Raw genomic sequence first — 15,014 nt, forward strand, 5'->3', positions numbered from 1 at the left:
TCTTTATCTGGTCCTACATAAATGAAGAAAACATTTATGAAGCTCCTCTGTTTCTTCCAGGATGTAACAGAAGTGCTGATTCGCTTCAGTGCGGCTTATTAATAACAGCTTGGTTCAGACAGGATAGCTAACAACATGCCCTCAATTCACCTGTGTGCTGAGTTATATAGTGTTATAGGAATAAAACATGAGATAACTATATATGTTCTAGAAATCTATAGAGAAATAATTGTGCCTGTTGTACTTAATCAGTAAGTTTGTGCTGTTTTGTATAGCATGAATCCATTTCAATTCATTATGATTTCTATGTTACAATTCATGTTTTCTGTTTTCAGCATGCACTGTACAATATATTTTATCACAACAAAACATGCAGCAAAAGTCCACTGAGTGCACCATTTAGGAGAGTAGAAGTTCCCCATGATGCCCACTTTAATGGTCAGTTTGTCATTGGAAGTTCTTCAGCTCCTGGAGAGGGACTGCTTGCTAACTCCTGGAGCGGGGAGGTGAAAGAGCAAGGAGGTAAGAATGTGAACAAGAAATCAGAAATTAACATCTCTATATGATAAAAATTAAATGCACATCTTAAATTATTTGTTTTGAATTTTAGATAAGTAAAATGAAAGAATGCAAATTAATGTGAGAGATACAGTACATATGAATTACTAAAAAGTCTACATTTTATTGTTAAGGCGATATTTTCTGAAATTGATACCTCTGCCATCATAAAGTCCCGTGTTACCACACATTTTATGAAAAGATACAGGAAAGAACCAAAGACCAAATGATATATGAAAGACTGTACATTATGTCATCAGTGTTGTGGACATGTTTAAATATATTTTAAAAGAAGATGGCAATTTACAAATTTCCCCTTGACATATTTTTTAGATGCAAAACTCTGAAGATTCTAAGTATATATCAATAGCTTATGCTTAACTTTCTACATACAAACCATGGGGTATATTACTCTCTCAGGTCTGGGTTTTCATAAAAAATGCACTCAAATGGCCTGGAATTGTTGTTTTTTTTTCTTCTTTTTTTCCAGCTCAGGTAGATGTAAGTGCTGGACTCTTACTCTTGAGTCCCCATTGATAATAAAACTGAATATTTTGTATATCAAAGATGAAGTATGAACACCTTAAATAATTTAACAACTTTAATAAGAAATCAAGACCTCATTTGCAACAGCAGCAAGCAAAAGCTGTATTTATGACTTAGTAGGTATGAAACATTTTACTAGATGCAACTTTATAGAGGTAGCCAAGTTAAACAGAATGATATATGGCATCAGAACCAGCTTGGCTGGAAAATAACCAAATATATTTACTTCATAGTATGTTTGCTCCTAAACAGTACCATTTAGGATTAACATTTTAATAACCATAACACAATTTTCTGCTTTCATAAAAATGTCTTGTTAGTACCAAAGGAAGTAGAAATGCAGACAGTTGTAGTTATACTGCTAAACACTGTGCTTTTCAAACAATTTGTCTTACATCAATAATTTGTGTTATTTGAAAGTACTTTCTATGTAACTTAAATTCAATATGAGTACATTCATTGTGAGGATGCATAGTTTTAACCCACTTTAACAGTTTTAAAATATCTTTTTCTGTTTTATTTTAGCTCGTTACCACTTGACTACCACAGAGATTGGATGTCTGCCAATAAATGTTCTTTATCACACTAATGAAACTGGATGGATTGTTACTTCGTAAGTAAAATTTGTTATAATTGTATTTAAAGTAGCAGAGAATTATAACTTTCAGCTTACATTTGGCTTGCACATGGCTTTGAAGTTGTTCAAATAATGCAATATCTCTACAGCAGCTCAGGCTGCTGCAGAGAGATTGACCTACTGCCAGCTGTGATATTGAGAAAAGATAAGTGTTTATTCTCATTTTTTGTGCATTTTGATTTAATATCTCTGTAATCTGTACAACTGTACTTATTCTTCTTGTATGTCCCTACCCACCCTCCCTGTTCTTGTTTTGTTGGCTCTGGAATTGCCCGCCCCTCCTGTAAGCCTGTATTTGAACACTCATCCTGAGTCCATCTCATTTGCTCACTTAACCAAATACAGTGAGATCATATTCTGAGTCTAGTGTTCACTCTACATAATACAGAGAGAAGATTTGAGAAGGCCAATCCCCTTAGGCTCTTCCTTCCTCTCTCCTTGCACTTTACTAACAAAAAAAAAATTCATCTGCTTTTACTGTATTTGTGTTTATTAAATTGTAATTGTTATTCTAAGTCTTTTGGTTTAAGCACTTGGGCTTCATACCGGTTGTTTTACATTAAGAAAGTTTGTGGTCTGCACTGTTGTGGCAGGACAGGTAGCTTACATCCTTCTAAGCTGGGAATTGCTGATTGAAAGCTCAGTGTCTGCTATTCTAAAAGTGTATTAGTTCTGATTTAAGCACTTGGGCTTCAGGCCAGTTATTCTACATTAAGAAGGTTTGTGGTATGCACTCTTGTGGGAGGAGAGGCTGGATTCTACTCTTCTGAGCTGGGAATTTCTGGTCACAGGCTTATTGTGCCTACTTATACTAACTGTTTCTTTCTGAAATTGGTGCGCCTTGTTGCTGTAGCATATGACCAGATTCAGGCCTGCTGAATCTGGCTTTGTGTGTATAACTTGAGCACTGATCCAGGCCATCTTTTTTGGAAAAGGTTCTCCTGCACCTTAGTAGCGAGCGTGTGCAGTTAGAACTTGTCTGATTGAAGACTGCTGGAACAGGACTCAGTTTTGAGTTTTTTTCTGGTTAATTGGGTAACTTGTTTAAATCAGATTGTTTGTTTTCTATTGTTTTTTATATAATATATATATATATATATATATATATATATATATATATATATATATATACATTTGCACTTTATTCATCTGCTTTTATCTGCGTTTACTGTGTTTCTTCCTACTTTATTACTAGGATCATTGACTACAACTCTGAACTGAGATATATAATAATAAGCATCTTTTTTATGTGCATTTAAAGTGTTTTTTGATTGTATCTGCTTTATTTTCTGAAAAAAAAAAAAAAATATATATATATATATATATATATATATATATATATATATATATATACTTGTTTCCCAAATTTCTAAGCTAGTATAGTCCATTTTTCAGGTTAGTGCTGAATTCAGGACTGTGTTACAAATCTCTGTGTTTGCCCATACCTTACTTGGATAGAAGGAAGTTTCTCTGTTCACCTGTGAGAGAGGGGAGCTTTGAGCTGCCTATCTGTCCCTGGAGGAGTGGTTTCAGCCCAGAAAGTAGTAGTTTATTGGCCATTTTGGGCTAATTTCTATCTCTTTCATTTCCCTGCTATAAAAACCGCATTTGCCCGTTCTTGCTCGCTGGGCAGTGCCGGTTAGCTAGGGTATAACTATTCCTGGCTCCACAAAGTCTCCTCTTTAATTTTTCCCTTGGAACTAGACAAACTTTCAACTTAAGCACTCAACCCATTCATTTCTCAGACCACCACTTGCTCAAAACTCATAGCAAGCACTTATAAACCCTAGCACTACAGAAGGACAAGGCTCTCTATTTGACCTTACCAGCCATTCAGTAAAACAGTTTATTGTACCTATCCAGGCATGTCCAAAGGGCAGTTTCAGGTGTACTTTCCAGTCCATCTGCTGAATCTGGGCATTTTGAGGCAATGTTACAACTGCCTTATGTACACAGACAACCCTGTCCTCCTACCACCAAAAACTAATACCTGCGAGATATGCAATTATACAGCCAAACTGGAGGCTAAGCTCTCTCAACTCAAGACTGGATCAGGCAGTCAAGAGGAGAAGGGAAATATTGGCATCACACCACCAGTCTCATATAGACTCATTAAACCAGCACCAGCAAAAAACACACGTAAATACATGAAAACATACTCGGAGGCTCTAAATAAAAATCTGCAAAAGCAACAGATCCTCCAAAGCAGACATCCAAGCAAACTCCACCCCCGAATACAAACCATGAAACACATACTTCACAAAACCAGTGTGCCACACAATCACAGCCCTCAAGGCAAAATAACATACCCAACATACTAGTAATAGGTGACTCTATAGTCAGGCACACTGACATCCCACTTACTAGGTTGAATAAGGAGAAGGTTACTGTTAGCTGCCTGTCAGGTGCCAGGATCTGCCACATAACATAAGCACTCAGGTCATTCCAGAACAAGTACAAATATGACTCTGTCATTGTCTATGCTGGTGTGAATGACCTGAGCCGTACCTCTCTGGACTACATGAAAAGAGACATGGAAGAGCTCTCTGATCACGTACCCCAGGCCGGTATGAACCTGACCCTGAGTAGCATCCTGCCCTTACCAAGAATTATACCACGGTATAAAAAAAAAATCAATTTCAACAATTGACTAAGTTTCTGGTGTCATTCAAAGGGGAGCCAGTGTCTGTCTACCTGGGATGACATGCTCAACAAGCCACACTGCTTCGCTAGAGACGGCTTGCACCTGTCACCCTTAAGCTTTCAAATACTGGTCACGGCTCTTGCCATCCCCATAGTGCCTATTTTAGGCAAGGCTCAAAAGACAAACCCACCGCTGTAAATAGCACAAGTAACAAAAATCTGAGGGTAATACTACTCAATGCCAGAAGTCTAAACCTCAAAATGCACGCACTTGAGGCACTCCTCAGTATGGAGAAAATTGATATATGTGCAGTGACAGAAACCTGGTTTAAGGTTCCAGAGAGCACCCCAGCACTACGCAGGCTACAACTCATACCATACATTTCAACTACAGAACCCAGACCGAAATACAAAAGGTGGGGGAGTATCCATATTCATCAAGGATACCCACACCTCCAGGCTAGTGGCAACAGCACGATGCTTCAGAGATTATCCACATGCAACTAACAACAGGCAAAAAGTACAGTTTTGTACCTACCATAAATGTAGATGTTCGAAGATCTACATTGCTGCAGTCCTAACACTTGGGTAGTCCGCTGTCCCTCGGTCGGCCCGAATATCAGAGTATAAGGCTGACGTCGGTCAGGGCGCATTTGACTGACATCAGAACGTCAGGGTACAAATGCGCATGACCGACGTCATATCCTCAGTCTTTTCTTGCCCCAGATGTCAGAAGACCCTAAAGAAAAAGGTCAAAACCCCTAGGCAACAGCTAAACAACCAACCAGCCTAACACCAAGAATATGTACAATATATACAATATATACAATAAACACCATATACCTCAGATGGATAACCCAACCCACACAACCACCTCAAACTACAGAGGGGAAGGAGGGAGGGTAAATTGGACTGCAGCAATGTAGATCTTCGAACATCTACATTTATGGTAGGTACAAAACTGTACTATGTTCTTCATCTCACATTGCTGCAGTCCTAACACTTGGGTAGAATCCCAAAGCAGAGGTAAGGGAGGATGGCTAAACTATAATGAAGCAGGAGCTGCCAGAATGCCCTGCAACACAGCAGTGGCAAACCCAGCCCTGGATTTAGAGTACAATGGAAGGTGGTAATGCCTAGAGAAGGTATGCACTGAACTCCAAGTGGCTGTCTCCAAAATATCCTTAGTTGCCACACCCCTCAAAAAAGCTGTTGAAGTGGCAGTAGCCCTAGTGGAATGAGGCCTAATCCCAGCTGGAATCTCTTTGCCATGATGGGAATAACAGAAAGCAATGCAAAATCCAATCCACTTAGAAATAGTTTGTTTTGACACGGGCTTGCCCTGAGAGCACAAAGCAAAAGAAACTAATAACTGCTGAGATTGCCTGAACCCTTTAGTTCTGTCCAAATAATATCGCAACTGCCTGTGTACATCTAAAGTGTGCAAAATCTTTTCCCCTTTATTTTGGGGATTTGCATAAAAGTAGGCAAATGAATAGTTTGGTTTAAAGCCACACTAGAAACCACTTTAGGCATAAAGGAAGGATTAGTGCGTAAAGATACCCTATCCTTATGGAAAATTAAGAAAGGCTCAACTGCCATAAGGGCCTGCAATTCAGAAACCCTTCTTGCAGAGGTAATGGCCAACAAAAAGCAGTCTTCCATGACAAATATTTCAACTCAGCAGTAGCTGCAGGCTCAAAAGGTTGTAGAGTGAGTTTCTCCAACACAAAATTGAGATCCCAAGCAGGAGTAGGAGCCCTTCGTGGGGGTCTTATATTCTTTGCCCCTCTAAGAAATTGCTTGAACAAAGGATGAGAAAACAATGGTGGGTCACAGTCGTAGTGAGCTGAAATTGCTGCAGCATGAATCTTAATAGAAGAGAAGGACAAACCTTTGTCTAATAACTCAGTAAGATATTGAAGAGCCACACTTAAATCAGGCTCAGAAACATCCAAATCCTTAGCTGCACTCCAAAATAAAAATCTCTTCCATTTATCTGCGTACACTTTCCTGGTACTAGGCCTTCTAGCTTCCAAAATCACATTCAAAACTTGTTGTGGAAGTTGAGACCCTCTATGGTTTAAAACAGAATATGCCAGGCTGTTAGATGAAGAGAGTGAAGTTTGACATTGAGCAAATGACTGTCCTCCTGGGACAACAGATGTGGAATCAAAGGCAAAGGCCATGGAGGCTTCCGCACTAGACTTCTCAGTAATGGGTACCAGTGCTGCCGAGGCCAATCTGGAGCTATCAAAATCATCCTTGGCTTGTCCTGTCTGACCTTCAGAAGTACCTTTGGGAGGAGAGGCAGAGGTGGGAAGGCATACACATGAAGATTTTTCCAACTGAAAGAAAGAGCATCCACTTTCCAGGCTGTGGGATGAAACCTCTTTGTGCAAAACTTTGGCAGCTGATGGTTTAGTGGAGAAGCGAACAGATCTATGTCTGGAGTTCCCCAGGACACTGTCAATTTCTGAAATACATGAAGATCCAGTTTCCACTCGTGGGGATCCATGATTTGTCTGCTTAACACATCTGCTAAGGAGTTCTGTGCTCCTGGCAGAAACCTTGCCTGAAGACTTAGTTGTAAACTGAGAGCAGTCTCCCACAAAATCATTGCTTGCCTGCATAGAGGATAAGAATGTGTTCCTCCTTGCTTGTTGATGTACCACATGACAGTTGTGTTGTCTGTTAGAATCAACACCTGCCCTGGAAGAAGTAAATCCTTGAAAGCTATTAATGCAAACTGGACTGCTAATATCTCCTTCAAGTTGATATGTAGATGCTGTAGTCTGACAGGCCACTTGTCTTGTATCCACTTTCCATTTAGATGAGCTCCCCAAGCTTTGTCCGAGGCATCTGTCGTTAAAATTTGACTCGCCTCTGGCCGGGTCACAGAGAGTCCCTTGTTTAGGTGACATTCCTGAGCCCACTACAAAAATTCCTTTTGAATGCAAGGTATTATTGGAATGACAGTGTCCAGATCCTGGCAGTGCTGTGTCCATACATTCTTGAGATACCATTGCAACTTCCTCATATGCAGTTTGGCATTGGGAAGCACCAGAATACAAGATGCCATGAACCCTAAGGCTTGAAGGACTGTCCTTGCAGTCAGCCCGGACTGAAGAGATAGATGATGGAAGTAAAGGGAAAGATTCTTTTGTTTGTCCGGGGTTAGAAAGGCCATCTGGGATGCTGTATTCAGTCTTACACCCAGAAAGCACATGTCTTGAGAGGGTACTAGACTGGACTTTATTTCGTTCACAGAATACCCCAGGCATATTAGCACTGCTATCACATATTCCAAATGACGAAGAAGCTCTTCCCTTCCTTGAGCCAGAATCAGGCAATCGTCCAAATAAGGATAGATTTGTATTCCTTTCAGCCTGAAGAAAGCTATCACTGGAGCCAGAACTTTCGTAAATACTCTGGGCGCAGTAGATAAGCCAAAGGGCAATGCAGAGAACTGATAGTGAGAAGTCCCAGTCCGAAAACGCAGATACTTCCTGCAAATTAGTCTGATAGGAACATGAAGATATGCCTCTTTGAGATCCAGAGTTACCATCCAGTGATCCTTGCCCAGCAGAGGTAAAAGTTGTTGTAACGTCAACATCTTGAACTTGGGAATGTCCAGATAAGTGTTGAGGATAGATAAATCCAAAATTGGTCTCCACGTGTTCCCCTTTTTTGGTACAAGGAACAGGCGAGAATAAAATCCTAGGCCTCTTTCTGGCATAGGAACCGGCTGTATGGCCCCTATTTGGAGTAACAGAGAAATTTGCTTGTGAGCCTCTATTCTTTGTTGAGGAGGAATGTCTGGCATGCCCTTGAAAGGAGGCAAGGTATGGAAATAAAACCTGTAACCGTGATGTATGATGTCCAATACCCATCTGTCTTGGGTAATCAACCTCCAATTTTCTTTGAAAAGTGCCAACCTTCCTCCCAAAGGTGCTGCCAGGCGAGAAGGTTCTGGCAGCTGAAAAGGTAGGTCATTGGGTTTGTTTACGAAAGGACTGACCCCTGCCCTCACCTGAAGACTGTGCAGGAGAACTCCCTGTCCTAGGCCTGAAAGAGCCCTGACCTCTGCCCCTGCCACGTCTAGTTCTACCCCTAGACTGGGAATCATAAGAAGGATACGTCCACCCCTTAGTAGGCCAATTTCTACTAAACTTTGGAGGCTGAACCTGTAAAAATTCTTTAACAGTCTGCATAGACTTAGCCTTGTCTTCCATTTTCTTTAAAACTGCCTCAACAGGAGAACCAAACAAGACATCAGATTGCAAAGGGGCATCCAAAATCCTAGTTTTAACATGGTCAGATAAATTTTGATCCCGCAGCCAGGCATGCCTGTGAAGAACTGACCCAGTGGCAGCCACCCTGGACGAGGCCTGTACAGCATCAAAACCACATTGCAAAGAGTGCTTACCCACCTGTTCAGAAACATGCACTAAATCTTGTAACTCTTTACAATCAATACCTTCCGCCAGAGCATCAACCTTAGATTTCAACTGTGAAAGGAGATAATTTTGATATTTCAACATGTGAAACTGGCAATTCAAAGCTCTCATGGCTAGAGTGGAAGAAGTATAAACTTTCTTTCCCCATCTATCCAAGGCCCTAGCCTCTTTATCTGCAGGAACCGGATTCTTGACAACAGAAGCCTTAACACCCTTAGGCCCCTGGCTAACAGTTTCAGGGTCTGCCCTAGGACTTTTAAAAGATACTTATGAGCTTCAGGTACCCTGTAATACCTATCAGGTTTAACAGGAGCAGGAGGCAAAGAATCAGGATTAAGAGAAGCCTCTCCAAATACATCTTCCACCACATTTAGAACAGGAGGTATAGCCAAAGGCCTATGCTGGGGTAAAACAAAATTCCCTAAGCCTTTTCCTGGAATCAGAGAAGTCCTGACCTTCCCATTTAAAATGCTCTCTCATGGAGTGAAGGGTCTCTGAAAAGAAAAATCCTCAGGAGGAGAAGCTGAAGGAGTAGAATCATCCACATCAGAATCAGAATAATGAGCATACTCCTGTAAGTCTTCAGCCGAAGACTCAGACACATCCAAGCCTGCTCCCAATCCCCCAACACTGGTTCCATCCTAGGCCTTTTATCAGGAGGGGGCATAGAGCCTCTAATTAAAGTAATTAAATCTTCTGCCATTTTAAGCATGTGCTTCTTGGGCACAGAACCTGAAGAACTAGGAGTGACACCCACAGAAGCTAAACTAGACCTGCCTCTAGGAGAAGCCTTGGAAGCAGAAAGAGAGGGCCTAGACCCCTTAGGAAGGGAGGGGAGTACAGTAATCTGAGAAGCCCCTACAGCCTGACCTGCCTCCTGGGAGGCCACATCCTGTAAAAGCAAAGTTTCCCCCTGAGACTCCAGAGAGGCCTCCGTCGGAACCACCGGTTCCACTGACACCTCTAAAGAACCGGCGTCCGGTTCGGACGACTCCTCTAACCTAGGTTTAACTGCCTTGTCCTTGCGCTTCTTTGAGGAAGCCGGCGTCGGAGCATCCGACGGCATTTTGTAATTGCACCGCTTCCCAAAGACCAACCTGGCACAATCCAACCTCCGCTTTATAGTGCGTTTATTAAACCTAGCACAGAAGCGGCACCCAACAACGTCGTGCTCAGGTCCCAAACAAGGTATACACAAATTATGGTAATCCCTATGCGGTATCTGTTTCCCACAAGAAATACAGTTATTCACTTTTTCTGACATCCGGTAAACCACTGAGGCAAGAAAAAACCAAAATATTCCCCAACGGGTACTTAACCAACTCTGACTTCGGTCTGAAACTCGACCGAAAAATTTCAGAACGCCGAATGGCACTTGCAACACTGCTTCTGCATCGGACCATGCGGCAAAAAAGACTGAGGATATGACGTCGGTCATGCGCATTTGTACCCTGACGTTCTGATGTCAGTCAAATGCGCCCTGACCGACGTCAGCCTTATACTCTGATATTCGGGCCGACCGAGGGACAGCGGACTACCCAAGTGTTAGGACTGCAGCAATGTGAGATGAAGAACATCTGCAATTCAAATTGTAGCTTGCTACAGATCACCCACCATGTCCCAGGGCCCCCATTCTGCATTTCTGGAAACACTGGGTAACATTAACGTCCTACCAAACACCCTAATATTGGGTGATTTCAACTACCGAAACATTAACTGGGAGAACTACTCAAGTACTAACTCCCTTGGCCAACATTTCCTAGAATTTATAAACTCAAACGCCCTGGAACAACTGGTCAACACTCCCACCAGAGGCGACAACATATTGGACCTGGTCATCACCAACATGGGCGACCGGTGTTCCACACCGAAGGTCAACCCCTTGCTGGTTAGATCTGACCATAAACAAATCACTTTGGATATCCACATTCCACCCCCACCCCTGGACAAGGAAACCCCTGTGAAAAACTTTTCAAAAGCAAACTTCACGTTACTTAAGACGGAGATGGAAAGTTTCAAAGCCCCCATGCTAAAGGATAATGCTGTCCAAGCTGCAAAATCCTTTAGTAATGCATTCTACAGGCACCTACAAGAATGCATGGATCATGCTATCCCAAGCAAAACCAAGACTCATTCCTCCAAGAAAAGGAAAGCAGTCTGGTGGACCCTGCCATAAACAAGCTATACAATAGAAGGAGAAAACTAGTACAGAAAAGAGTAAAATCCCAAGAAGGGAAGACATCCCTGATCAGTATCAGCAAGAAACTACAATCCCTCATAAAATCGTCCAAGGCGAGCTTTGAAAGAAAACTTGCCAAGGACTCCAAAGATAACCACAAGGCATTTTGTAGTTATGTCAAGAATCTAAGTGTCAATGCTCAGATCTGCTCGGAGTTAGTGCAGAATGGCACAAAATACACTGAACCAACCGATATTGCCAAAATCCTGGCAGACAGGTTCAGTGCAAACTTCACCCCCCCCCCTCTCCCCCAAAAGGGCCCATAACCATACCAGAAGAACGTAGAGCCCCTGAAATCACAGACACTCGGGTTAATATAGCCCTCTCCAAAGCCAAAAACACAGCATCAATGGGACCAGACGGTGTCCCAGGCTGGGTCCTACACGAGCTCAAAGACAAACTATTCCCTCACCTAAACACACAGTTCAAACTCAGCCTCTCCACAGGATATGTACCCATAGAGTGGTGCACAGCAACGGTTATTCCGCTCCACAAAGGTGGAGCCACAACAGACCCCCGGAACTATCGCCCTATAAGCCTTACTAGCTTGGTCTGCAAGGCTATGGAGTGCATCATAATGGAACTCATTAACAGAGACATTGGGAACCTCCAAACACTGGGCCCTACCCAGTTCAGCTTTGTTAAGGGCAGATCATGCCCCCTAAACCTGGGGGACTTCTTTGAGACAGTTACCAAGGCTATAGACGAGGGAAAGTTGGTACACACAGCCTGCCTAGACCTCGCAAAGGCCTTTGACACCATTCCCCATTCTGGTATTATAGACAAGCACACCAGCCTGAATATAAACCCCTACATCACAAGATGGGTTGCCAATTGGCTCATGGACAAAACCCACATGGTGAGTGTTGCGGGAGCTAGGTCTGACTCTAAACCGGTTATAAGTGGCATTCCCCAGGGCTCAGTCCCAGGACCCCTTCTCTTCAGCATATACTTCTCAGAGGTACAGACAAGCACAGGAGGACTATGGCTGACCAAGTTCACAGATGACTGCGCACTAGGGGTTATAATTGACTCACTGGCTGACACAGACATCCTCCAAAAGGGTCTCACCGAGATGGATACCTGATGTCAAAATCATGGTCTCAAGCTAAATGCCAAAAAGTGCATAGTTATTCCCTATGGAAATAACAAAGTACCTACAAACTACCACATAGGTGGTAGTCTCCTAAATACGGAAAACGTAATAAGGGATCTGGGGACCCAAGTAGATAGTAATCTCTCCTTTGATAGTCACATTGCCAAAGTGGTTAGAAAATCCTTCTATGTGGCCCACCTAATCACAAAAGGGTTTGCATCCAGATCAAAAGAGGTCATTTTGCCCCTCTACTCATCATTCATCAGACCCATCATAGAGTACAACGCCCCATTTGGGATGTACAATACAAGACACCTGCAACAGCTGGAAAGACCACAGAAGTACCTCACCAAGAGGATCACTGGCCTCAAACAGATGCCCTATACAGCTCGACTGAAGAAACTCCAGCTGTATTTGGTTGCATACTGCCTACTCAGAGGTGATCTTTGTCTGACATACAAGGCCATGTCCAAACCAGAATTGATGGACATGCTCCACCTAAAGAAAACCTTATCCCTTTGAGCCACACGCTCTAGGGATCTAAACCTCATCACAACAATAAATAGACGTGCTGGAGGGATAGATTCCGGTCCCAGAGACTTCCCATGCTTTGGGACAAGATTCATATCTACATTAGGTAGAACTCCTCGCTAGCACTCTTCAGGAGAAACCTTGATGAGTGGATGGGAAACAGAAAGTTTACCCCAGGGATCACTTCAGTGGCTCTGCCCGACAGAGGTGCAGGGAACTAATTTAAGGGGGTGGCGAAAGCCAAAACATTCTGACTAGGCTTATAAATGCCTTCGGGCAGATAGCCTAGTACCTACCTATGAACCTATGAACCTATACATATATATATATATATATATATATATATATATATATATATATATATATATATATATATATATATATATATATATAGATGTTTTAGTGCGGAGCGTGTATACTTCTACAAAATAAACTAAAAATATAGAAACTGCTGCAAATAATAGAAGACTAACAGTTTCTTTCTGTTTACTATTTCATCAGACTCTAGCATGTAAAATAGAAAAGGAACAGGAATAGAAATGTTTTTCATAAAGGATGTTTACTGACACAAAGAAGTTGAGGAATAAAGACTGCTGAGGTGCAATCAGTAGTCTGGGCAGTATATTTTATTTTTTAATAAAATCTGTAGTTGTCTTTAACAAGCTACCAAGAAAAGAGATGCAGGCCAAATCAATGCCAATTTCAAACAAAATACGACAGAAATGAGCACACAGATGTAAAACTGTTGGCGGTAATGGCAGTGCCACTATGAGAACTAAGTTCTTTGAAGCAGTGGCTAGGCTGAATTGCATCAGCATCTTATGTTAGCTGACTTTGTTTAGGTAGCATTGTGTGTAATAAATAGCAGTAATTTATTTATTTTTTGTCAACTGGGTAGGTAGATAGGTTAGTCTGAGGACCACTTTCCACTGGGACTCAACATTAGATAATAACAATAGAAAACGTTTATTACTCTAGCAAATCATTTTGCTGAATAAATACACATCATTTTATTGAATAATACCTCACATTACTAACAATTCATTTTGCAGAGGCACTTTGAGAGTACTTAAAACCAAATCATAATAGATGGTAAGCTATTGAAACATTAACAGACATCATCAGAGTTTTCTGGCGGGTAGAAGTATGATTAAAAAAGATAACAGCAGAGATAGGAGTGCAGCCAAACCTTTAAGCTTCTCTCTCCTTCTAGTAGTTTCATAGTATTTAGTTAGATGTTATCAGACCTTATTTAAGATGGTTGTGTAATTTTGCTAATTTGTCATCTTCTGTGGAAACATTCAATTATTAGGGCCATTTTTACTAAATACTGTTTCCCCTAGACTTCTGGTATGGTGACATAGAAGAACCGTCCCATTCCTCATGGGTAGTATAAAGTTAGAAATAAGTTCCCCTAGACTTCTGGTATGGTAACATAGAAGAACCGCCGCATCCCTCATGGGTAGTATAAAGTTAGAAATAAGTTCCCCTAGACTTCTGGTATGGTGACATAGAAGAACCGCCCCATCCCTCATGGGTAGTATAAAGTTAGAAATAAGTTCCCCTAGACTTCTGGTATGGTGACATAGAAGAACTGTTCCGTCCCTCATGGGTAGCATAAAGTTAGAAATAAGTTCCCCTAGACTTCTGGTATGGTGACATAGAAGAACCACCCTATCCCTCATGGGTAGTATAAAGTTAGAAATAAGTTCCCCTAGACTTCTGGTATGGTGACATAGAAGAACCGCCCCATCCCTCATGGGTAGTATAAAGTTAGAAATAAGTTCCCCTAGACTTCTGGTATGGTGACATAGAAGAACCGCCCCATCCCTCATGGGTAGTATAAAGTTAGAAATAAGTTCCCCTAGACTTCTGGTATGGTGACATAGAAGAACTGTTCCATCCCTCATGGTTAGCATAAAGTTAGAAATAAGTTCCCCTAGACTTCTGGTATGGTGACATAGAAGAACCGCCCCATCCCTCATGGGTAGTATAAAGTTAGAAATAAGTTCCCCTAGACTTCTGGTATGGTGACATAGAAGAACTGTTCCATCCCTCATGGGTAGTATAAAGTTAGAAATAAGTTCCCCTAGACTTCTGGTATGGTGACATAGAAGAACTGTTCCATCCCTCATGGGTAGTATAAATAAACTGATGAGTTACCAGTAAAAATAAACAAAACTGGCAAGAATGGGCTAGATGAGAAGTGGTGGCCAAGCTTTTAACCTCATGCTAGTGAGAAAAGAAAGGAGAAAAGTGCAAAATGCAAGAGAAAATACTCAACAACAAAACACATAAAAACAG

At 41.7% G+C, this 15,014-nt stretch overlaps 1 protein-coding gene across 1 annotated transcript in view; it reads left to right on the top strand.

Moving 5' to 3' along the window:
• The window catches only part of LOC122805607 (ependymin-like), a 102,172-nt gene that overhangs the window by 67,968 nt on the left and 19,190 nt on the right, over positions 1-15,014 (top strand). Inside the window, exons 4-5 of the mRNA XM_044075848.1 lie at positions 336-522; positions 1,630-1,717. Coding sequence (XP_043931783.1) covers positions 336-522; positions 1,630-1,717 — 275 coding nt within the window. The remainder of the gene's footprint in view (positions 1-335; positions 523-1,629; positions 1,718-15,014) is intronic.

Source organism: Protopterus annectens, chromosome 6.part1 (assembly GCF_019279795.1).
Source record: "Protopterus annectens isolate FY-2018-M chromosome 6.part1, PAN1.0, whole genome shotgun sequence".
Lineage (NCBI taxonomy): Eukaryota > Metazoa > Chordata > Ceratodontiformes > Protopteridae > Protopterus > Protopterus annectens.